Raw genomic sequence first — 25,898 nt, forward strand, 5'->3', positions numbered from 1 at the left:
TTGAGTCAATCCATGTAGTTTATCCCGTAGGGTGGTAGTATCGTGTCTTCTGGCCTCCATCTGCCATTTAGAGGAACGATTTTCTGTTGATAAAAAGATACCAGTGATACACAGTGGAAAAACTTCAGATCTGATTCACTCACCTTCGCCTTATTCAACTTCATCTTCTTCATGTGCACCTTCCTGAGTTCGTTATACCCATTTCCAGGCAATGGTGCAGAAATGAAGTATGGTGTTAAACTCAGGTCGTAGCTAGGTTTAGGTTTTGTCTTATCCTGTTCGTAAATTTTTTCTAGAGTGGTCCTTTCTTTCAGTATCATGAAGTATGCCCTTATTGTGAAATAATAGATGATCTCCACGCCTGAGAGCAGACTGAAGCCGAGAAACAGCCCAGCAATCCCACCAAAAGATACTGAAAAATGCAAATTTTCATTCTGCTTTGATCGATGAAAACTTATTACCAAGGAGATCCACCCACCCGAACAGAACTTCCCTCTTGTATCTTATCATGGGCCATGATAAGAATCCGGTTTCCATGGTGTTTATTTCGTCCTCGCTGAAAAAAGTATTGTACAAGCCTGAATCTTCCACAGAAGTTAGCTCAAAGGACTCTCTCCCAAAATACTCACTTGTTTGCACTCAGTTTTTCAACCTCATAAACAGTGTTCGAACAACTCAATTGACAATCGCAATGTTCTACATCCAAAATCTTTCCCTTATTGTTAGCTACGCATTCTAGTTCCCTGATACGGCAGTATCTGTAAGGACTTTCGCTGCTGATGCTGTAAAAGAAAGGAACACATCCACACAGTTTCATGGACGTGTCCATTCTGCATTGTCTGGCACAGGCAGTATACGTATAGATGTAATCAATTTCCAGTTTTCTCTCATCTGGAAATATGCAGCGACGTTGTTTTATACTGAGCTGTTTGGTGTCTTCAGTGGTATAAGTCTGTTTAACTGAGAAAGATATGCTTCTCATTGTAAAGTCCCAAATGTGCTGGGGCCTCATGTCTATCCCAGCCATTTCATCGGAGTTCAAAATGTAAATCTGAAACACACTGGGTTTGAGATCTAGAGAAGGAATGCATCAGGTGAAGATTGGTCAAAATTTCATACCTAAATTAAATACATATCAAAAGCTACGAGAAATTGGTATAGTGACATGAAAACTTAAAGGGTCAAACTAGAAACACATTGACGAGATCAGATCAGAATCGACTTTTATTGAATCAATCATTATAAAAGATGAGTAAACTGTGAAGATCCTGTCAATCTCAGTATAAGAACTACTTTTATAGGCCTACAATTTGGTCATTGAACAAATAATTCTGCAATATAAAGGATGGATCCAGGTTCCATGTTATATGGTTAAGTTATGTAAATGAACTCATATTTACCGGTATCTTTATATCCGTATTTTTCACGGTAAAAGCAAGACTCCACTTCAGATCAGTTTCCTTTATGTACCTCATTTCGAACTCCTTCGAATCACCTTCATTTCTGCAAAATAGAATGAGAGTCTGAAGAATCCTTGTATCAATAGTAAAGAGACCTTTCTTCTTCTGTTTCGTGATGTCTAGAGTTGAAACTATAACAGAATCCGCTCTCTGTAAATACAGGAAAAAAACCTTCGCAACAGTTGTAGGGTTTTGATTTCCATTCGCAACTCTCGAAGACATCCTCGCATTTATTCATGAGCTGAAAAAACGTGAACAATAGTTAATGTGTCTGAATTTTCACGAGCTCAATGTTCAACAAGACTTGTGATAACACGGACTCAAATTGAAAACATATCTGCATCACATAAGAAAAAGTTATACGAGAAATTAAATGAATATCTTACGGAATACATGACTTTTTTGAATGATTTTTCCACTGAGGACAAATTCAACTTGGTGTATGGTCCTATTTCCCTCAAGTTGTCGTATGACAAAGTTGTAGAAAATTCCAAGAATTTCCTCAATTGATCTTTTTCCACAAAATCACTCATTTGCCTTAAAATCAGATTTATCAATAAGACGTAGACTTTGTTTACTAAATATTACTTCTCAATGAATTCGTCAATCAAGGTATCGTTACCAGGTTTTTCCTGGCAAATTGTTATAGATGGAAAGGCTACATCCCAGCTGTGAAAATCAGTATCCAGTCCTGTTATCGTCGGATTCGTTTGAAATTTTTCCCAAAGGCTGAAGATTATTATTATCGATGTGATCAAACCAACCATAACACATATGAACCACATAAACCTGAAAGGAAGAGAAAATTTAAGATTACCCGTCAAATACCATCAGCCAAACTTTGAAGCTTACTTGACTCACTTCTCAAAAAACGGTCGACCATCTTCAGCGATGAATCTCACTCCATGCAAAGTGGAATTCTCGAAAAAAACCTTAGTTTGTACCTTCCAACTTGTTTTCAAGATTCTTCGATATTGTTTCCAGCAATTCCTACTCATTTTATATCTCTTATTCTTTTTTGAGTTGCGACTTATTTTTATGCTAGACATGACCTAAGAAAATACAGACTATACGTGGAAATATCTCTACATGATATGTCCATTGATGGGGTACACCTATTGTAATAAATAATAAATCGATTTGTCCAAATGTATGTCTTCTTTATTGGAATAAATCGATAATAATAACAATGACATCGGTTCAGACATTATAACAGAATGAATGCCCGAAATTGTGTACAATAGAGTGACGATGATAACATCAATATGAGGCAACTAATATATAGGGTGTTTTCTAATGATGCGGCAAAAATGAAGCAGGTCATTCCTTGTCCAAAATCACTAAGGAAATCCCGGTAAAATGTTAGATATGTTGGTAAACCCTTTAACCAACGAAAATCTGAGAAATGTTTCTATTTTTGACACCCTTTGTCTCAGAAGAGCTGCATATTTGACCTCATATTCCTTCATGAAATGTTTTTAGAGAAGCAATCACCTTCTCTTTTTGCCACGTCTTCAATAAACACCCTGTAGAATATATTGAGAATATGAATTTCCAAATTGAAGCACACCAGATTTCTAACCACACATGTGGATTTTTGTTGAATATTGACTGTTTTGATTGATTTTATGATTTTACTTCATGTCACACCAAATATGGGTCTCTCAATTTTAAGGGATTTGGAGTCGTAGGTATGCTAGGGTACCCTTATCTCAGAAGAAAGGCTTTGAATCACCGCGTGCGTATGACGAACACACGAAAAATAACTCCCAAAGATAAATGAATGGATGGTTTAATTTTAGCCACCTCTCTGTCCTATCCTGAAACTTTTTAGCGAAAGAAGGAGATGCAAGCAATGTGTAAAAGTCCAACCGAAAGGGAAGGCATTTCTTATCTAAACTAAACGTGTCATCTGAGGCACGGTGATGCTCATCAAAGATCAACACGGGTTGGGGGATTCTCTGTTCAATGTATATTAGTTAGTTGCAGCTTCAGGGCTTCATCAAGTCCGGAGTTGGATAGTTTTGTGGTGCACGTTGAAGTGAGGAAGATTGGTGTTTTCTTGTTTATACGTGTACTGACGTGTTGTAAACAGACGAAGTGTTGAGGTTGTTTTGTGCTCAAGCTTGTCGTCGATTCGAGGTAGTCAAATTTTTATTCAAACAAACTGAAAGGTAGGAAGTTTTGATTTTTATTTCACAGCTTATATCGTTTCAAGCTTGATTTATCTATTGAATAATCAAGCTGATGATAATATTTGAAATTTGAAGGATTGAAAGTCAAGAAATTTATTGTTGCATGAAAAATAATTGATAAAAGCAATTAAATTTCGAATGACGATGCTTATTTTCGACTGGCTGTACTGTACCTGTATTCAAAGGCTCTGTGGAGCCCATCTTCGATCTCAAAAAAAAATATTGGGACAGTCGAATGTTGTCTTAAACTTCACCCCATCATATTGTACAGGATATCCAGAAATTAATGCAACTAAATTTGGTATGAGTAAATTTTTTTCGTTCATCGAATCCTTTGAACATTATTTCGGATTAGTTGATGTCCTGTGTTAATTGATTAGAAAAAGGCTAATGACCAAGCTGTCGATAAAAACATGGTCTTGCTAGATCTTCTATTTTCAGTTTTCTCAAATTCATCTTGTAATAACTAAATTTGATTACACACGCACATTTAGGAAGCTACAAAATTCAAATTTAACATCTCTCTGAGGCATAAACTGAGTGAACATTCAAACAGACACCGATGTTATAGACATCAAAAGACATCCTGAAACAATGGAAGATCTGTTTCGCCAAAGCTGCTCGAGATAACGTAAATATAGTGTCTGGTCTTCCAGAGCTAATGGCGATGTTGAAAAATCCAAGATGCCGTCTCATAAATAGACGAATTGGTATTATCTTAACACATTATTCAAAGCGGCACTCCTCCTGTCACAGAAGTGATTAAGAGCAACATTGTTAACTTATTGTTGGTCATGTTTATTGGCGTTGCAACTATATAGAGCTCATCAATCAATTCCTCATCATATGGAATCGAAAACGGATCAAGTTGATGTGATATAAATTAATTATCAACGAGAAACAGGTTCCATACAGTTATTGAGTTACCAATCTGCAAATTGGTGAAAACTAATCAATAAATAATTTATACAATTCACATCATTTCGTTTGATCTCTCAATTTCATGATTTGAGGAAATTAATGAGTTCCTTTAGTTTCAAATTACAAAAAAAATCTTTGGGACCATCAACGCTTCTTTACTAATCTGGGCGAAGCTGAGTAAACAATTTCTGAGCAATAAAATCTCGAATATCAAGATTACTAACCACCCTTCTTGAATTAATCATCTGGAACTAAACATCCTCTTCATATAGAATGAAAGATGGCTCTCAAATTCTTTCTAAATTTATCTAGTCGTCACTTTGAAGGACAACTCGGAAAAAACCAATTTTTATACCCTTGATATAGAATGGTGATATAGAAGTGTAGATTTTTCGAAAGTAAGATTGAAATATTGCCGATATTGGTATGGAACAATATGTCAATACATAATTCTTTCTTCTACTCCATAAAACATATTAAATAAACCCCTTCTTTTCAGAGTACAAACAGTCATTTTCCACATCTTTCGGGAGCTTCATAATGGGAACATTTTATGTTCGAACCATTCCAAACGATGAGCTGTTAACCCTTCTAGAGAACGTCATCAAGGAAAAGTTGATGATCCCTTAAACATCTGTTAAGACTAGAAAAAATAAGGAACAATAAAACAGTCTATTCACTTGGATGTGGATCTATACAACGTAACAATGAAGTCGAATGGAGTGTAGACGAAAATAGGGCTGTTTAGCTTTTAACTGCTGGGATTTCGTTATTTACTGCCTTTTGAGGATTCAGAATGAAGCTCTGGAAGGTGCTTGCTAGAAATAGTCACGTCTATACCAATCAACCAGGTGCGAGAAATCATTCTGCGATGGAGTTGTATGGTAGGTGTTCCTTTATTGAGGATTATAAAGTATCTGTGTAGTTTTTGAGTTAGGACATGGACATTTTGAAGAAATGAAAGAACGCTGCCTTTTTTCAGTCATTTTCGCTGCTGTATTGAAAATGCATATCTAAATATAATTGACTCAGTGGAAATTTTGGAATCTGGGACGTTGAATTCAGGTCGTTTCTTGTACAATCGATTGTTTGAAACATTAATCCAAGAATATTTTTTTAATAATAAACCAATGTATCTTTCGAGAAGTAAGGGTGATTTTAAGGAGTCGCAACTCTTGAAATCACCCCTTAAATAAACAGTAGAGGCAGATAAACCCTATTCACATTTAAATATCAACGAATGATCTCTCTCCCCAAAGTTATATGCACAGATTACAGAAGTAATCTGTGGTTATATGGAGGGTATTAAAGATTATTATTATTAAACAAAAAATTATTATTATTAAACAAAAAATTGGAGCTGAGGCAAGGCCTTTAGGTAGCTCTAAATGACATTCTATAAAAAAATAAAGTTGACAGCACACTTCCAACTGAACATCACAAAAACAATCGATTGACAGAAATCATATTTCATATTTCAAACCACACATCTGTCAGATGTCAGATTTTTTTTCTAAGCTCAATGTCGGTCGTTATCGAATACCTTAAACAAACCTCCCACATGTGTTACCCCTCTTGACTTGCGGTATAGTCAAAAGAAGAACTCTCATATATCAGCGTCAAATATTAATCGCCTATCTCACACTTAATTTTATTTTTTAATCCAAGAATATTTTTTTAATAATAAACCAATGTATCTTTCGAGAAGTAAGGGTGATTTTAAGGAGTCGCAACTCTTGAAATCACCCCTTAAATAAACAGTAGAGGCAGATAAACCCTATTCACATTTAAATATCAACGAATGATCTCTCTCCCCAAAGTTATATGCACAGATTACAGAAGTAATCTGTGGTTATATGGAGGGTATTAAAGATGTCAGATTTTTTTTCTAAGCTCAATGTCGGGTCGTTATCGAATACCTTAAACAAACCTCCCACATGTGTTACCCCTCTTGACTTGCGGTATAGTCAAAAGAAGAACTCTCATATATCAGCGTCAAATATTAATCGCCTATCTCACACTTAATATTTTACTACCCCAATGTCATTATTCCTACCTCTTTGCAGACCATTTGACGCTATGCAGATAGACCACACATGAGAAACGATAAACCGTCTAAAAATAAAACTAAGAAACGAAAAATTGATATGTGGATGAGAAATTTTCTAACTTAAGTATGTTTGTGACGTAATACATCATAGTACTACCTTTTCGAATATGCACACGACAAACTTGAATGGAATTCATTAGGTTTTTACAGAATTTTTTCGAATTTTTATGGTGAAAAACAACTTTCAAAAATAAAAGTCAAATAAGCCGACTCGTGTTTGACTCATACAAATATTTTAACAGTAGATGCTCGAGGTAAAAAGAAACACTTTTTTCCTATACCATTTTTTCTGATTCGGCCCTGACAAAAATATATAGTTTTCATAATGAGCTGTGCCACCCCTGGAAAAACAAATTACCTTCCGAATAACTAGCTGAGTCTGTGACTCTACACATCTATGGATCTTTTAAAAAGGGTTCAGTCAAAGTACCCAATTTTTCGAATTACACAGATATTTTTTATTTTTGAACTAAATTACTCGAAAACGTCGCATTATATGAGAAAATATGAAGAATACTTCTATTTTACAAAACTTTTCAATATTCATTACATAGCGTCCAACTTAGTTTCAAGAGTTTGGTTCTTTGAATTTTTGGTACCTTAATTTTAATGGTACGTAATGGTCATAATGAGGAAACTGGAGACTTGAGTGATATCTTGTGTTCGAAAAAGATTCATCAAATATATGAGAAACTATATTCCGAAATTCATCTCATTCCATAAAACCATTTGTGAGATAGAAATAAAAATACGTAACATTTTTTAACGGTTTTTCATCAGCCTGTAACTTTCAAACCCAGACGATAAGGAAAAAATGGCAAAGGAAAAAAGTGTTTCTTTTGATCTCAAGAATCTACTGTTAAAATATTCGTACGAGTCACAGACTCACCCTGTATATTAGAAAAAGTGAATTTCGTTGTTTGTTATTGTGAGGAATGGAAATTTCAATGTCCCTATTCTGAAGCGCCATGTATGCGTACCATCTGTTTTTCACCTAGGTACACAAAGAACAAATAGTAAATTCAATTTGGTACTTATTTATGTGTGTTTATAAATGACGCTTAGTATTTCATGCCTTGTCCCGCCACATAACCAGTCATCTGATTCCACAATTAGCTGTTGATTAACTTAACAGATAAGTACCAATTAATTACGAGGAAAGTTGAAGCACGAGGTCATATTCTATTTCCAACAAGAATGTTTTTGTTAAGTCATCCACAGTGACATTTCTGGCCTTATGGGGTTTTGTTAGGATTAGTACTATTTTGGTACATAAAAATCATAAAAGGATCGTCAGATATTGATGATTCACATCTAACGATTTTCTGCTCTACTTCAAAGATGCACCATCAAAGTTTAACTGGCTTACTTTTCATTAATAGAAGATATCATCACAATATACTTAGGAAGATAATGTTCAAATAACATAACTTCCAACGAGAACAGATCATGAATGAAATCTCAAAGAAAACTCTTTTCCGGTTAACAATTACTCTAATTTCTGGCGAATTCTATAGATGTATACAGGACGTCCTATATCAAATCTTTCGAAACGTTTTCGGGTCCGTAATGAATATTCATCATTTCGAAAACACGTGTAAAATTAGTCAACCGATCCTCCATAGTTACACACAACACGAAAAATGAGAAACGACATATCAAAGTGCAGGATCGTAACGCAAGAAAAAGAGGGACTAAATATAAACGCAGACTTTGTGGTTTGGAAATTAACGAACATATATTTCGCTTCGGAAGTTGAGACCCCGATCTGAGGATAGAGAAAATATTATTTTTAAAATTCTACCAGGACTAATTGTTTGCATCTGTCATCTGAGACGAAAATAAGCTTTTTCGCAAAGGCTCACATCCGTATCCTGTCTTACCTTTTCATCAGAAGCGACATTCTAAAAATAATTTACTGCTGGATCCAACAATTTCTTCTTTGGGCTCTTTGCACTGTCCTAATGAGGTCTGTCATATCATGGACCCCTTCCTTGTAAGAGTAAATATTCAGGTGTATTGACTTAGATCACACACTGGGAAAGTTTTGAGACAACTAGGGAAAATATTGACTCGAAAATTTGTACCGAGCTGTTTGGGACACTGATTGATCCATCAGACACTAATCCTGATTATTTAGAATAAGCAGAATCATGGGTCGCTCTTCTGTGATCTGGGGAAATATTTGACTTGAATATGTCAGTAATCAAAACCCTTTGGTGCAAATTTTCAGCTCAATATTGATGAAAGTTCACCCAAATCATTTATTTACTGGACAGTATCACCCTGTATGAATATCACCCATTCGAAATCAATAAAACAAAACAGAAAAATGTATCTTCTGCGCACAAAAAAAGGCTCCTAAAACTGTTCAAATTAAGACAGGGAAAACTGGCAGAAATATGAGTATTCATAAAATTTCCAAAAAAACTGTTTATAAATAGGACTAGCCATGAAATTATTCCCCACTTGACCCAAACCTGGACAAACGTGAGTCAGGTGGTACATATACTTAGATTGCTTTTCAGGAACTTTGAGTCATACTTACGCTTCCAAAGATAGTTTACTGATTCACACAATACAGGGTAGCGATGAAGTTTGTCTTGAATACTATTCGAACAATAACTCTCCGAAATGAACAAAAAAGGTTATGCATTTTGTGCCATTCAAAATTGAATAGCAAGTATATTGACATATACTTACCCCTTGGGTAAATTATTATTTTCATTTAGAATTTCTGATGTTAGATTGTTGAAATCAGACTTCATGTGGGATAATGATCTGAAATTTATATCGTTTCACAGACTACAAATCAGTTTGCTCTACCACTATTTCTGAAGACTCAGGGAAACATTCCGAAGGATTCTATTCTGACCTTCAAAGACTGCAGTTGACTACTACAGTTCAACTGAGAAAAAATCCTGGTGAATCTTTGGGAATCATAATAGGTGAGTAGCATGTTCATTTTAGTAAGATTAAAATGGAAAAAATTATGGGTCTTTAAAATTTTGGCATTTTTTTCAGTTATAAAAAGTTTTAATTTAGAAGAGCATTCTCAATTTATCCAAACTCAGAAAAGACCTTTAAATAGTATTTAATTTCGGTGTTGAAAACACTTCTATCAGGAAGAATTCTTGTGTTTATTCCAGAAAAATGTGCCTAATTAAACTAAATAATACCATTCTGTGATGGGTTGTGTAATTCCCATTCATTGCCAGTCTTCTAATTGTTCCAATTCCATTACAGTACGCAGAAAATAAGATCACACCAGAGATTAACAAACCATTTCTGTATTATCTAATTAGTTAACCTAGACGAAGTGAAAAGCTGCTATTCAGTGTACTCAACAAACCCATTCATAAAAATTAGTTGGGGCATATAAATCATTTCCTAATTCGCATCCATCTCTCTGGCAAGGTGGAATTTTCAGTAATTACCTCATCTTGGCTTTAACCCAGCGTCAGGCAACTTGAAATTCGAAAAAAGAGTGATTTTATGGCTGTGACATTGCAAGTTTATTAGCTCTGCAGCTGCTTTATATACGGTTCAGTTTGTTTGTGTAGAATTTGGAGTTAATATCAACGAGGATTTGGAAGATTTATATCGAAGAATTAGTCCACCCTCTAGTAAAGATCACTAATCTCCAGCATTGATCTAAATATTCGAGAAAATTATTATGTATGAAGTAGAATTAGAATTGAAGGTCCATATACGAGGATGTATTGATATCTAGTTAGCCTATAGACCTTTTTCATGCAAAAAAAAAATTATGCGTTACCATAGCAACGAACAATAACTCATTAGATGTGTCAAGTTTGAGGTCAAAAAAGTAAATCAAAGTTACGTAATGAATTAAAAGAAAGAAGATGTCCATCGAAATTGTGAAAATCGAAAAATTGGAGTATCGAGCCATCATCAAGTAAATGTATTCAAAAGGGTTAAGAGGTAAGCAGATTTACGAAGATATGCAATACCCTTGGTGATCAATGTCCTTCGTATACGACCGTGAAAAATTGGACTGCAAGCTTCAAAAGAGGTAAATTTTCCATTGAAGATGATGACCGATCGGGAAGGCCAGTTTCTGTGTCAGTCCCCGAAAATATCGATGCAGTTCATGACATGATTTTATCAGACCGTCGAATTGGGCTAAAACGGATATCTGAAGCACTGAATATTTCACACGAACGCGTTCATCATATGGTTCACGTCAATTTGGACATGAAAAAAATGGCTGCAAAATGGATCCCCAAATGTTTGAATGTTGAACAAAAGCGTGCAAGGGTAGTAGCATCGCGTTCGATCTGTGCTCGATTTGAAAACGATGTAGACTTCTTAAACCGAATTGTTACTATGGATGAGACTTGGGTACATTTCTACGATCCAGGAACAAAGCAACAATCGATGGAATGGCGACACTCTGGTTCTCCAAGACCTAAGAATTTTCGTGTCCAAAAATCTGCTGGAAAAGTTCTTGCTTCGGTTTTTGGTGAATTGCCATGGAGTAATCACAATTCTTTTTTTGGATAAGGGTAGAACAATAACCGGAGATTACTATTCGATATTACTAACCACTCTACGGGAAAAAATTGAAGAGAAAAGACGCGGAAAACTACCAAAGGAGTTTTGTTTTTGCAGGACAACGCCCCTGCAGACAAATCTCATGAAGCCATGCAAAAAATTCGTGATTGTGGGTTTGAATTACTAGAACGCCCCCCTTATTCACCAGATTTGGCTCCATCCGACTATCATCTCTTTCCTCAACTGAAAAAAAGTTCAAAAGGTCGTAAATTTTCTTTCAACGAGGAGGCAATAAAAGCTGTGGAGGTCTGGTTTGCAGAGCAGGAAGAAAATTTTTTTTGAAAGGTCTAGAGACTTTGCAGGTTCGCTGTAATAAATGTATCCAATTAAGAGGAGAATATGTTGAGTAATCAAATATTTTGACATTGAAATTTTGTTTGGTTCTATAGTAGGCTAAGAATTTTTCAATATATCCTCGTATCCAGTGCACTCCACAGATGATAAATGAAACACTATTCCAGATATAAACATTTAGGTGATATTAATTAATACATATTTCGAGCTAATACCTAATAAAGCTCATCATCGGGAGCAAATAATAGACGTGAAGATAAAAACTAGAAAATCATGGAGAAAGCACAAAAACACTCAACCACAAAAGAAAAAAAGCGTAACCGTTTTATAAACCGGATCAGTCTAAACCCAAACAGAACCGCATGCTCTTGGGATTCCACCTAAACAAATCATCAAAGCGGGAATTTCCTGTATTGTTCAGGAACCGTATGAGCCGAGAATCCTTGCTGAAAGATATACGACTTCCTAATATTCGAGGCCTATTCTGAAAACCGAAGAGAAACGCTTCGATATTCAAAGAGAAAACAGATAAAAGAAAGTGTTGACACCCTCGATCGATAAATAACGTGCAGCTATTTTTACAGTATCCCCCTTTGAAACGCAGTACTTCCCTGTCATACCAGTCACTCTAGGTGACATTTCACGAGACGTGAAGGATAGCGATATGTGACTTGTTGCTTTGATGGGCGCAGTTTGTCGAACCGCCCAAACTATGTACCAACCAGCAACGTCTTGGTTTTCATTTTCCTCATTAAAATCGAACCGAGATGTGTTATTTGATCGGGCACACACCCTACAGCTGATTGATGGGCTTCTTTGATGTTATTCTAGGCTCCAGGAGGCAATATGAATGTTATAAATCGCCCATAAAAAACTGAAAACGTTGAAAAAAGTGGGCTACTAAGTGGCTGCATAGTCTGGTCTGGTTTCCTTCAACCAGCCCCCAACAGGGAGGCACTATGGTCAATCATAATGACGAATGACGATCATTATGGTACTAGTCTATCAGATTATTAATTTTTTGCATGGCAACATGAGATTTGTGTGCAGGGGCGTTGTCCTGCAAAAACAAAACAACTTTGGATAGCTTTCCGCGTCTTTTCTCTTCAATTTTTTCCCGTAGAGTGGTCAGTAATGTCGAATACTAATCTCCGGTTATTGTTCTACCCTTATCCAAAAAATTAATCATGATTACTCCATGGCAATCCCAAAAAACTGAAGCATGAACTTTTCCAACAGGATTTTGGACACGATACTTCTTAGGTCTTGGAGAACCAGAGTGTCGCCATACCATCGATTATTGCTTTGTTTCTGGATCGTAGAAATGTACCCAAGTCTCATCCATAGTAACAATTCGGTTTAAGAAGTCTACATCGTTTTCAAATCGAGCACAGATCGAATTAAAAGGACCAAAAACGTCTTCAAAAGCTATTCTCAGAGATTCATTTAAAATCGTATCGTTTCATCATCAGTTGCGAAATATTTTACTTTGCGTAACTGGTTGCGAAAAATAAAACGTTTCAGAACGTCAATGAGTTTAAAAAAAGTGTCACATTATATGTCAAAATTAGAAAAATAACTTTGCATCCCAGATTTGATTTCTTTCGAATCGCTCCTTTTGAAAAACTGACGATTATACTTTTTTCTATTAATACAGATGAAAAATGAGTTTCAACAATGGAAGCACTTCCTCTATTGCATTCATTCATGAGGAACAGTCTTGTTTTTACGTTAGTTACCCTTCGAGATGCACGCATCTCAGGAATAGTCCCCTCAAAACGAATCTGTTTCCAATGTTTCACGCCCATGACTCAAGACATCCTGATTGTCAGCCGTGGCAAAACAAGCTAATAATACAGCCTTCAACGTTACCCTGGCACTTTGTACTTATGATTTACCTGTAACGAGACCAAATAAAAGTGTTGATGCAGCTGCAAGATGCTATCTCATTAAAGTTTATTATGTGAATCGTACAGAAATAGGTGATTTTATATATCCGTCTTGCTCAGGTTCAAGTCGCGACGCTTGGCATCGCTTCCCAGGGGTTATTAGAAGAATACCTGAAACGCAACCTCCGTGACAATGATGGATACGTGCTTAAATCGGTGAAAATTCTCGATTCCTGCCGCCTGCTCGGCTTCATTTGCGATGAGTTGGAAGACTTAATTGCGAAAGGTTCTATTTCGAGAAAAGGGATACATATTTCACCTCGAGAAAGTGACCTTTTCATTATTTAATAAATGTTTATGTACGGAAATCAACGACAGAATAGACGGTTTGAGGTTTTCGGATTTAGGTTACCTCTTTTAATTCTGTCCTATACATTGGCGCCAACGTTGGGACTCATAAATTTAGTTTGGTAGCCACTTGCTGCCCTTGCTGGAATGCCAGTATTGGGAGGCAAATTTACTCGAGAGTGTCAGATTAATATAAGCGGAGATACCCCGGACCTTGAGTACCTCTGTCAAAAATTAGATCTGTATATAGGGGGAATTGTCTAGGACATCCTGCCAGAATAGTAAAAAAAAACTATCATAGTACATACTAGTGCATGTCAGAAGATATATGTGGTTAATTACATGTTGAAAAGTATATATTCTCTTGATCTGAGAAGAGTCACGTGTTGTTATGAAGCTAATGATTAGAGAATAACGGAAAAAATATAATCTGACAGTTTCAGCAAACCGAAACAACAAAAACTGGCCATAAAGGTCACAAAAATCAGTTTTTTTTAATCATCTCCTCTCCTGGGCTTCAAATTGTTTTCGCATTCATTACGAAAGTTGTAGAGCATAAAATTTACTACAAATTTTGTCCGAAGCAATTTTTTCTACGTTCGAACGTTTTTGAGATATATGGCGATGAATGTACATTAGACTGAGATTCTACATTGACCTTGGCCTTTCGCATGTGCGGCTAAGCTCCTCGCACATATCGCCCTGTAACTCGGAAACGGTTAAGACTAGGTAAAACTGCTTCAGACAAAAGTTGTATAGAATTTTATTATCTAAAACTTTCATAATGATTACAGAAATGATTAGAGGTACAGGAAGGGAGATATTGAAAAAAATGCCTTGTTATCATCTTCAAACTGTCAGATTAAGAAAACCCCCCCGATTAGTGTCAGATTAATGGGACAACACGTCTGCAACTGGACCTTGCTTCACGTCCAAATTGTCAGTATCTTGAAAAGTAGCTTCCTTTGGGTCCAATTAACATATCCTCTAGAAATCTGACACGTAAAATTGCACCTTTGGCTCCCCAACTATCATAATCCAATTGCCAGTTGGAGGCGATAAAAGGATGCCTGATTTTGAATATTGCCATTAATGGTTTTCTGTAGGGAAAAGACAGTCAAATGCGAGTTCAAGTTGACGAGTGGTTAAAGGCTAGACATTTCAGCTCACATCTCCCACAGAAACGAGTGAGCATAAAGATTTGCGTTAGTACCTCGCTTGTTACAAGATCTAGTTCTGTAGGTGCTTGTTTACTTCATTTCTTTCAGAATGTGCCTTGATGTTCGCTGTATTGTTCTTCCTTGTTATCACCTGTTATAATTACCTTTCCAAGGCCTGCTGATTGGCAGAAAGAGCTTTATTTCGTCAAATTATAATAAAGAACATACTGGAGTACCTCTTTTCTATTTTATCTACCAAAGAAATAACTGTTTTATCATGGTCGCACTCGTGATTGAAGCCAAAACAAAGCCGATATCATTATCGGCAAGTGTCCATAAGACACTTGAATACCTCAACACATTTAATCTTTTCCAATTCAAAATTCTATATGCATGAAAGTCAGTCCAACTGACATTCCATCCCAGTACGTGTCTCCATCGCAGCCAACTGCAAATGGAATCTGTCATCATAATGGTCGTTGGTCGTCTCTACAAACAAAAGCACCCTTTCTTGACGCCTTGTCCAGACGTTAATCTGGCCAACGCAAATAGAATCCAACCCTGCCGTCATCGTTCAATTCGGTCGCAGCCACATAGTGGCTTAATTAAATTGTCTTCTTCTGTTTCATGAACTGTAACTATTGCCGTTAATCTTCTTTAATGAGCCGACCACGTGCTCCTCGTGCGGTCTTCATATACCGTCGGAGATGAGAATAATCGTAAAAATAGGCTCCATTTCCATCGGAAATTAAAAGATGGATCGATAGGTGTCCGATGCTAATGAATCGGGATCGTTGCTCGATTGAGTGTGGGTGGGGTGGGCTCTTTTGTGGGAAATAGCTCAGAATTCGAGCTTACGAAAATTATACCTATGACAATCATTACAAAGCTTGTAGGTACCAACTATTCGCCAAAAGTCTCCAAAATCGAGCACAAACCTTCCAAATATTATACGAGGATGTATTGATACCTATCTAGTTAGCCTAGACCAGTTCCATGCATAAAAAAATATTGCGTTACCCAAGCAACGAACAATAACTCATTAGAAGTGTCATTGTGAAGTTTGAGGTCAAAAAAGTAAACCAGAGTTACGCAATAAATTTAGAGAAAGAAGATGTCCACCGAAATTGTGAAAATCGAAAAATTGGAGTATCGAGCCATCATCAAGTACCTGTATTTAAAAGGGTTAAGAGGGAAGCAGATTTACGAAGATATGCTTAATACCCTTGGTGATCAATGTCCTTCGTATGCGACCGTGAAGAATTGGACTGCAAGCTTCAAAAGAGGTGAATTTTCCTTTGAAGATGATGACCGATCGGGAAGGCCAGTTTCTGTGTCAGTCCTCGAAAATATCGATGCAGTTCATGAAATGATTTTATCAGACCGTCGAATTGGGCTAAAACGGATATCTGAAGCACTGAATATTTCATACGAACGCGTTCATCATATGGTTCACGTCAATTTGGACATGAGAAAAATTTCTGCAAAATGGATCCCCAAATGTTCGAATGTTGACCAAAAGCGTGCAAGGGTAGAAGCATCGCGTTCGATCTGTGCTCGATTTGAAAACGAAGTAGACTTCTTAAACCGAATCGTTACTATGGATGAGACTTGGGTACATTTCTATGATACAGAAACAAAGCAATAATCGATGGAATGGCGACACTCTGGTTCTCCAAGACCTAAGAAGTTTCGTGTCCAAAAATCTGCTGGAAAAGTTCTTGCTTCGGTTTGTTGGGATTGCCATGTAGAAATCATGATTGATTTTTTAGATAAGGATAGAATAATAACCGGAGATTACTATTCGACATTACTGACCACTCTACACGAAAAAATTGAAGAGAAAACACGCGGAAAGCTATCCAAAGTTGTTTTGTTTTTGCAGGACAACGCCCCTGCACACAAATCTCATGTTGCCATGCAAACAATTCGTGATTTAGGGTTTGAATTACTAGAAAACCCCCCTTTATTCACCAGATTTGACTCCATCCGACTATCATCTCTTTCCTCAACTAAAAAAAAGTTTGAAAGATCGTGAATTTTCTTCCAACGAGGAGGTAATAAAAGCTGTGGAGGTCTGGTTTGCAGAGCAAGAAGAAACATTCTATTTTAAAGGCCTAGAGACGTTTTGCAGGTTCGCTGTAATAAATGTATCCAATTAAGAGGAGAATATGTTGAGTAATCAAATATTTTGACATTGAAATTTTGTTTGGTTATGTAGTAGGCTAAGAATTTTTCAATATATCCTCTTATTTTATTGAAACTTGCTAATTCTCAACTCTATCGGGTGTATATAGGCTTAGAAATATTGCGAAAACCATTTGTTTCTGGCCTTCACCTACTCTACCTCACATTCACTTTACACATTTTCCCCCAGCTTTTCCAATGTATTACCTCTTGCTTTTCTGTCGACTCAAAATGGCGGTGTCAGTATTAATGCCGCCAATTTCAGCTTTGCTCTGCCGGAATTATTACTGAGGATCTGTGTCGAAAGATCCCAGCTTTTACGACTTCAGACGCACATAAGCGCGGATTTATTGAGATTTATCGCGATCATATAACTTCGCCCAAATAAAACGAAATAAAAATAAAATCGAAACGTCTAGTCCCGCCAAAACTATAATATTAGGCCGGAAACGGATGACGCATGGCGCACTTCTAGTCTTATCCTATTCCATTTCGCCCCTTTGAGTTTTATTAATAGAGTTGCGTGTGCAGAGACGAAGTGGACCGCGTTCACGAGCGAAGAGGTTGGACTTGAAGCACTACGACCTGGTGTTTGGGAAATTTCGATGTATTTATGCCTAAAATATAATTTCATTTGCTTTTATTCATTATATTTAGGTATACGAGGATATATTGAAAAATTCTTAACCTACTATAGAACCAAACAAAATTTGAATGTAAAAATATTTTATTACTCAACATATTGTCCTCTTAATTGGATACATTTATAACAGCGAACCTGCAACGTCTCTAGACCTTTCAAAAAAAATGTTTCTTCTTGCTCTGCAAACCAAACCTCCACAGCTTTCATTACCCCCTCGTTGGAAGAAAATTTACGACCTTTTAAACTTTTTTCAGTTTAGGAAAGAGATGACAGTCGGATGGAGCCAAATCTGGTGAATAAGGGGGGTTTTCTAGTAATTCAAACCCTAAATCACGAATTTCTTGCATGGCAACATGAGATTTGTGTGCAGGGGCGTTGTCCTCTGCAAAAACAAAACACCTTTGGATAGCTTTCCGCGTCTTTTCTCTTCAATTTTTTCTCGTAGAGTGGTCAGTAATGTCGAATAGTAATCTCCGGTTTTTGTTCTACCCTTATCCAAAAAAGTCAATCATGATTTCTCCATGGCAATCCCAAAAATCTGAAGCAAGAACTTTTCCAGCAGATTTTTTGACACGAAACTTCTTAGGTCTTGGAGAACCAGAGTGTCGCCATTCCATCGATTGTTGCTTTGTTTCTGGATTGTAGAAATGTACCAAAGTCTAATCCATAGTAACAATTCGATTTAAGAAGTCTACATCGTTTTCAAATTGAGCACAGATCGAACGCGATGCTTCTACCCTTGCACGCTTTTGGTCAACATTCATACATTTGGGGATCCATTTTGCAGCAATTTTTCTCATGTCCAAATTGTCGTGAATTTTATGATGAACGCGTTAGTATGAAATATTCAGTGCTTCAGATATCCGTTTTAGCCCAATTCGACGGTCTGATAAAATCATGTCATGAACTGCATCGATATTTTCGGGGACTGACACAGAAACTGGCCTTCCCGATCGGTCATCAAGCTATATAACTCTTCAATGAAGCGTTTCTTCTCATGCCTCCATAGGAGATACTGAACGTATATCCGAATTGATTCCCATTAATCCTGGGACACACTGTATATTATCGTTGTGATCCAGGTGATGGATCACAATTGATGAACATTCTAAGATGGATTTAGCTGTTTTCTTTCTCAACTAGACCACAATTCTAATATACGGACACAAAATAAATCATTTACGAATGAGTATACTAGAATAGTAGACCTATTCTACCAATTGTTGTCGATTTCGACGTATCCTCTATGACACCCAATTTTATTACTCTCCTCGAGAATTCAGCGATCCACTGAACTGATAATAACAGAGGAAATCTTCAGCCTCATCAAACGACCGAGGACAATTTCCACAGCCTATAATAATATCTAAACTGAGAAAAGTTAAAAATAAACAGTACACTTCGGGATACGTCTACTGTAGCACGCTCAGAATGTTTCGTCGATAAAAGATACACGATGAATCCCTAAGAACCTTTTTTCTACGCGATCAATACCCAAAAAACGATGGAATCGACCCAAATATCGATAAGTCGGTTATGTGTGATCGACCTGTATACTTCGTTTCTCCAAATTTAGCCCAAGACGATCCATTTCGAACCACCTGCAAGTGTTCAGTGATCCACATCCTTCCGTGCGGTTTTTCTAAGTTACAATATCGAAAAATGTGATCAAATTTATAGTGGGTTGAATTTTGAACCGTCCATCATGTTCCCTTCGCTAAAATTCTCCTCAATCAGACCTAGAGCTAGGAGTTTGTCGAATCCTTGTAAAGGAGAAGCTGGTGAAGATGGTGGTTTGTGCAAGCCCCCAAAAACACCAGTAGGGTCGCCTAAAGAAAAGAGGAATAGGAAAAGCCACTTGTTCAAAAGAGGTATTTTCAAGAAATATCACAGAAGCCTTTTCAAAACTGTTACAACGATTTAAGACTTCCTGTTATATCAACATATTTCAATTGGAACCATGGCAGAAATAAAGATCATAATCTCCAAGACCTCAGATTATCCTACTTCTCATAAAGTTAAAATTAAAGATTACAACTTCAAATTCCCACCCCTACAGTAAATCATGACTCATTCCGATTATTCCACAGGAAATTCTGACTTGGGTTCCACTCCGAGTATTGCATCTTTAAGACCAGGCTCAGTAGCTGTAGCAAGTGACCAGTTAGTACCTGGTGACAGGATCCACAGTATCAATGGCATAATCACTTCCAAAATGAGGCCTAGCGACGTAAGCAGCCTCTTGGAAAACGTCGATGGAAACGCGATGCTGGAAATAGGATATTCCTTGCCTTGTTACGGTCAGTAAAATAGGGAACTTTGACCATCAAAGATTACAAAACATAGACCTACAAAATTTTCGAATGTGTCTGGAAATTATGCGTGAAATTGAACATGTAAGCCCAGCTTATAAACGGCTTTTTTGATTTATGATCTATGGGTTATGAAGAAAGTCATGTGGAAAAAATTTGATGAATGTGTATTTCTTTTTGTGTTTATTTCCGAACCGTGAACAAGAATCAAATGTTCCATGGCATAGCCACTAATTTTCGTTTATCAAGACTTTATATTTCTGCTTCTTTGGGGCCCATATGAAATGTAGAACATCGTGCAACGATTTCTAAATGAAAAGCTTCCTACTCTGGCAAGAAAATATTATATACTTAAGATTTTCACATAATCTTTCCGATGTTAGCTAACCCAGGCTTTCAGTAGGACCTTGGGATCACCTATTTGAACCAATTGAAATACCTATATTAGGAATCCAATCCTCTATGAGAAAGACCAAACCCGAACTTGAGTTTTTTGGGCCTTATCAAACTTCCTTTCTACAGGTTCTCAACAATCGATGAGTGTAATCACAAAAACCACTGAGGTAACTTTGGAAAGAACTGACGGTTCAATTGGAATAACTCTCAGAGGTGGCACAGTGTTGGACCACCCCAATTTGAGTAGACCTTTGATTGTCACACATGTGAGGCCAAATGGACCTGCAGCAAGGTGACTACATAATTCTGCTATAACTTTACTATCTGGAATTTTCGCTTGCTACTTTGAAGAAGATTGTATTTTCGGTTTAGTTTGAGCTAAGCGTTCAATTTTTGGTCTTTTGAATCCTATTGGGAATGGGATCATATACACTGCTTAGTCCAATGATATATTCAAGCTTATGGATAGTTTATAAAAAGTAACTAAGATCTAAGGAAGAGATCAATCTCATGGGCAGATAGCAAACACGTTCACGTATAGAAATCTATACGATCTATGGTCATGTGAACTTTATTTCAAAGGTTATCTGATGGGATTACCCCCCACCACATGAAAAATAGCTTTATCCGCCTTAGACTGATCCCATCCTTAGGTATTAGTTCTTAGAAGCTCTGCATAAACTCAATATCTAAACCTTTACCTAGTAAAAGTGTCATAGAAAACAGAAGACCCAGTAAATCTCACCTTCACTCACGTGTGGAGATGGTATTGTGGTAGGGAAGTGTTCATCAAATCGTGTTAGTGTAAATCATATAATTTTGTGTTCATTCCCAAATGCTAGAATCAGAAAATCTGGAAACCCCGCTTTTTTTTCAAATAAGAATTCGTTTATTCCCTAGAACTGGCCTCATACGTGTCGGAGACAGGGTGCTGAAAGTGGACAACCAATCCCTCTACAACAAGACCCTGGTGGAAGCCCAACAGCTCCTGAGAGAAAGCTGCGTCACCAAGAACCAAAACGGCGTCACCATCACCACGCTCACCATAGAATACGAGGTCAGCAACATGGAAACTGTGAAGTACGCCACTGGTCCCCTTCTGGTGGAGATGGACAGGACGCAGGAGGAGGACTTCGGGGTGATTTTGAACAATTACGGAAGTGATTTCGGTTTGGACGAAGTGACGGCTTCCGGGTTTTTCGTTGGACATATAATACAGGGTAGTACGGCAGATCGGTGCGGCGCCTTGAACATTGGTGACCAGATTTTGGCTATAAACGATTTGGCGATGAAGGACTTTGATGGCACGCTCGTGGAAGCGGAGAAATTGCTGAGGAAAGCGAGGAGGTTGCAGATTTTGCCCTTTCATGCGTTGCACAGGGTGTCCAGGAATTATGGTTTTGGTGAGGAGGTTTTATTGGATAAATAACAGCACTATATTCGTGTTACTTTCACTATACACATTGACGAAACGGTTTTTCTATGACTACAAAAGATTAATCCTTTTTTTTAACTAATATTTGTGATTTGAGAATGAAAAACATCTCATGATTTTGATCTTTTAGTTATTTTGAAGAAATTTTATGTGGAAACTCTTGAAAAGATTCAATTTCGAGCTGTTATCAAGGACACTTTCAACAATATCTGACATACAATGAGAAATTCCATTGCATGCCATATTCAGTTACCCAAAATTCACCTCAATTTCAGGTCAATACCCGAGTCCAAGTCTCAGTGGATACAGCACAATAAATTCAAGATGTTCCAGAAGAAGGAACATACCAAATCGTCGGAGTATGCTACACAAATCTTTCGATGGGGATTTAGGTAAGAAACAAAACAAAATCATAGCAGAATTAAATAATTCAGTGAGGGCAATGCCGGATTTGACAATGCTCGATTTTGAGGGGTTAAAGAATGGAAAACTACATATCAGCCTGCTTCTTTGGAAGTACAACGAAGCACCATTATCGAGAAAAAAGTTGCATTCAATCACAGCGTTGAAATGAGTACATCGATGAATCTATAGCTTGCCTGCGTTTGCATCACTGCAGATATGAGATTGTGCCCTATTAGAGCACTGGAGATCAATACAGATCTCACACCTTTTCATTTTGTGGCAGATTCATTAGCCCATAAGGCCATCCTAAGGATATCCAGGGAAGGTATGGGTAATGGGAGAATTAGAACTCAGAGAGCCTTGATCTCTCTGGTAAGGTACATCCCATCGGCTAATCTTTCCAGTGACGTGACACTGTGTGCTATTCCTCCTTACTGTAGGCATCATTGTCGCTTCAGGAAGCACCTGATGATAATATGGGTCTTGCAGAATCTAACGAGTGCAGATTCTGTGAGGAGGAAGATAAAACTCCATATCATACGATGACAGAATTCCTCATCGCCATTGCTAGCCAAAGCAAAAAACCTTGAATGAAAAACTTGCTAGTTCATCAGAACTCTCGGCTGTAGCTATGTAGACATAGCAGCGAAAACAGCTCTGATGGAGTGCACGATAAACATTAAGGTCCCAGTGCCAGTCCAAACCTCCTAAAATCCAGAATCCAGAATGAACACTCCCCCTAACCTCCATTGTATGAGCCCAACCATCAACCAAAGCCCACTCCATCTCCTCAAATCAAGAAAATATCGTGATTAACTTTTCAGGATCAAATAGTTTCGGCTATTCCGGCAACATGGGTGTTTGTCATACGGAAACACTCAACATCACCCTGTTCAGCGATAGGGGAACTGGATTTGGCATAGGCGTTTCAGTGGGAGAACATACAGACAATAAGCCAGCAGATATTTTAATCTCCAGGATCGTCCCTGACTCCCCTGCATACAGGTATACCTTCGGTCTGCTAGTGAAAGATTGAAAATCTCCTTTGCTACAGCTGATAATTTCTTTTAGGTGTGGATGCTTGCAGGTAGGAGACAGAATAACAACGGTCAACCATCAGTATAACCTCACCCTTCAAGAAATAACAGCAATATTAGATCGAGGAACCGAAATGAATAACGTATGTCAGGTAGCTCTGCAGGTAGAGTTCGATGTGGCAGACACAATAGTGCCTTCCAGTGGGATATTCACTGTAAAACTGGCGAAGAGGGGACCAGGGTTAGGAATCACGATAACCGGTAGGGTTGAACTCAAATTTAAATCAATGATAAATATCCCAATTGGTCACACCAAACGTTAAATCTCCATTTTCAGCATCCAAAGTGGCACCAGACGATCCTTTCATAATCTCAGAGATATGCAGGGGCTCTATAGCCCACAGAACGGGTACCCTTCACGCTGGCGATCGGCTGTTGGCGATAGACAACCAAACCTTGACCCATCACACGGTCGAATCGGCCTTCGACATCATAAAGCATTCGAGCAGCGATATTGTCACGTTAAAGATCGAAAAAACTGAGACTGAGGGTGATAACCTCTTCCTGGATAGCGTTGTGTACACCGTGGAGCTTCACAGGTATGGAGGGCCACTGGGTATAACAATTTCTGGGAGCGAGAACACCAATGAGCCGATTATATTGTCCAGGATCACAGAAGGTGTGTATATTGAATTTTGGCAAAGGTGTATTGTCCTTTTACAGGTACCAATCAAACAACGAGACGAAAACTTTTTGCTTGAAGTTTCCTAGTTCGAATCATGTTGGTTTACCTATACCACAGCCGTCTCTATAGACCGCTGTGGTATATAGCTACTTTATCTTGGATCAACCTATGAATCTGCATGAAGACAGTGTTTTATGTAATCAGTTGTAAGAATTTCGCAATCAATCTCGTTGAAGTCCCAATTTTTCATATAATTCATTAATTTCAATCAGAATACATGATTTCTATAACCTAATCGCACCCTCCAAGTGTTATGATAGGGGGTGTAAAACATGTAGTCGATTGAAGGCGTTTCTGAAGGATAAAAAGTATTGATCTAGGTGGTCTCGCTGAAAAAACTGGAGCTCTTCACGTCGGAGATAGGATTTTGGCTATAAATAAGGAAAGTCTGGAACACAGACGACTATCTGATGCTATAAGACTCCTCCAAACCTCCGGGGATAGAGTCCAGTTGAAGATTGCTCGCAACTTAAAGCCAAAAGGTAAACTACCTCAACATCTACTGTTTTATTTCGATAGAATCTACCTACAGATATACGCTGACTAAAGGAGGAACTTAATGCTAGATTCAATTTCCAGAATTCCGAACAGATTTCAAGATTGACTACTCCCCCGACTCCAGAGAAACGTCCAGCCTCATGGAATCGCATCTGGATGATAGATGCGAGTACTCAAGCCCAGATGGAGTGATGAGTGTAGATAGTGCAGTACATTCCTGGGATAGCAATAATCCAGACAATGCCGACAATACTACCGGTAATAACTAGTTAACTTGATGTTTTAGGAGTTTAATGTCAGCTTTTTCAGATATCAAAGACGGAGAAAGTCTCATGAGCGAACCGATATCGATACCATTCCCAGAGAAAGACTCCGCATCCCTTGATCAGAAGCACGATTCGCAGATACAGTTTTATTCCGATGCTGATGAGGTTTTCTGCCCAAGTCCCTTACCTTTGCCTAACTATAGCTACTCGCACTCGTACAAGTATGACACGACTCACTCTTACCAGCAGGTAACCTCAAATTTTGCCGCCATCTTGAAATTTTTTGCGCGATGTCTAATTCATCATTTAAAAGTAACTTTAACTGAATATTGCAGTCAAACAACTTTATGAAGATGTACGGAGACGATTGCCTTGCTGGTCACGAGATATTTCACGTCACATTGTACAAAGATTCAATTTATGATGATTATGGCTTCAGTGTAAGCGATGGCCTTTATGAGAAAGGCGTTTATGTCAATAAAATCAGAAAAGATGGTCCTGCAGACATAGTTGGACTACTTAAACCTTACGATAGGATAATCCAGGTAGTTTTCATATATTTTCCACTAAATTTAAATAAACTACTTCTAAAATTCTAGGTGAACGACACAAAAACTCAGGATTTCGATTGTTGCTTGACTGTCCCTCTTATAGCATCGGCTGGAGATAGAATTGAATTGGTAATCGCAAGAAATCCATACACCAATTGTTGTGAAAGGGTAAATTTTTAATTCGATTGCGTTTACCTTTATGCTCAATGATAAACTTTCAACAATGTTTGTTTTGATTTGAAAACTGCACTAGCATGATTAACTCAACACTCAACAATTATGGTAACTTGTATGAGGCTTAAATTAAGCATTCTTTTATTTTCAGGGAGAGCAAGATGGTTTCAATAAAAAAGTGTTTCCCAGCAATCAACATACCATAACGAAGACACTATAATTCAAAAAAGAGCCAAATCCCAATTCTCAAAAAACCTCTGTAAATGTTCTGATGATTTTTCAATAAGTGGAACT

The 25,898-nt window shown here is 37.5% G+C and overlaps 2 protein-coding genes across 3 annotated transcripts; one reads left to right on the forward strand and one right to left on the reverse strand.

Annotated features, from left to right (window-relative positions):
* Positions 1 to 5: 5 nt before the first annotated feature.
* LOC123314535 (sodium channel protein Nach-like) lies at positions 6 to 8,893 on the reverse strand. Its single transcript, XM_044899873.1, has 10 exons — positions 8,570 to 8,893; positions 2,322 to 2,575; positions 2,049 to 2,249; positions 1,847 to 1,997; positions 1,556 to 1,701; positions 1,401 to 1,503; positions 630 to 1,051; positions 462 to 556; positions 180 to 412; positions 6 to 122 (listed from the first exon to the last, which is right to left on the reverse strand). Exons 2-10 carry the CDS (start codon positions 2,507 to 2,509, stop codon positions 6 to 8), a joined length of 1,656 nt encoding a protein of 551 aa, XP_044755808.1. The 5' UTR covers positions 2,510 to 2,575; positions 8,570 to 8,893.
* LOC123314526 (glutamate receptor-interacting protein 1) lies at positions 3,322 to 25,826 on the forward strand. Of its 2 annotated transcripts, XM_044899862.1 has the most exons (16): positions 3,322 to 3,634; positions 5,076 to 5,460; positions 9,491 to 9,634; positions 19,876 to 20,085; positions 20,620 to 20,785; positions 21,394 to 21,896; positions 22,204 to 22,320; positions 23,158 to 23,338; positions 23,405 to 23,631; positions 23,708 to 24,049; positions 24,436 to 24,597; positions 24,695 to 24,871; positions 24,923 to 25,128; positions 25,215 to 25,424; positions 25,479 to 25,598; positions 25,756 to 25,826. In XM_044899862.1, the coding sequence occupies exons 2-16, from the start codon at positions 5,373 to 5,375 to the stop codon at positions 25,822 to 25,824; spliced, it is 2,922 nt and encodes a 973-aa protein (XP_044755797.1). In that variant the 5' UTR covers positions 3,322 to 3,634; positions 5,076 to 5,372; the 3' UTR covers positions 25,825 to 25,826. The 2 variants fall into 2 exon arrangements, with proteins under 2 accessions (XP_044755797.1, XP_044755798.1); XM_044899863.1 differs by lacking the exons at positions 3,322 to 3,634; positions 5,076 to 5,460; positions 9,491 to 9,634 and adding an exon at positions 19,173 to 19,656.
* The last annotated feature ends 72 nt before the right edge of the window (positions 25,827 to 25,898 follow it).

Source organism: Coccinella septempunctata, chromosome 5 (assembly GCF_907165205.1).
Source record: "Coccinella septempunctata chromosome 5, icCocSept1.1, whole genome shotgun sequence".
Lineage (NCBI taxonomy): Eukaryota > Metazoa > Arthropoda > Insecta > Coleoptera > Coccinellidae > Coccinella > Coccinella septempunctata.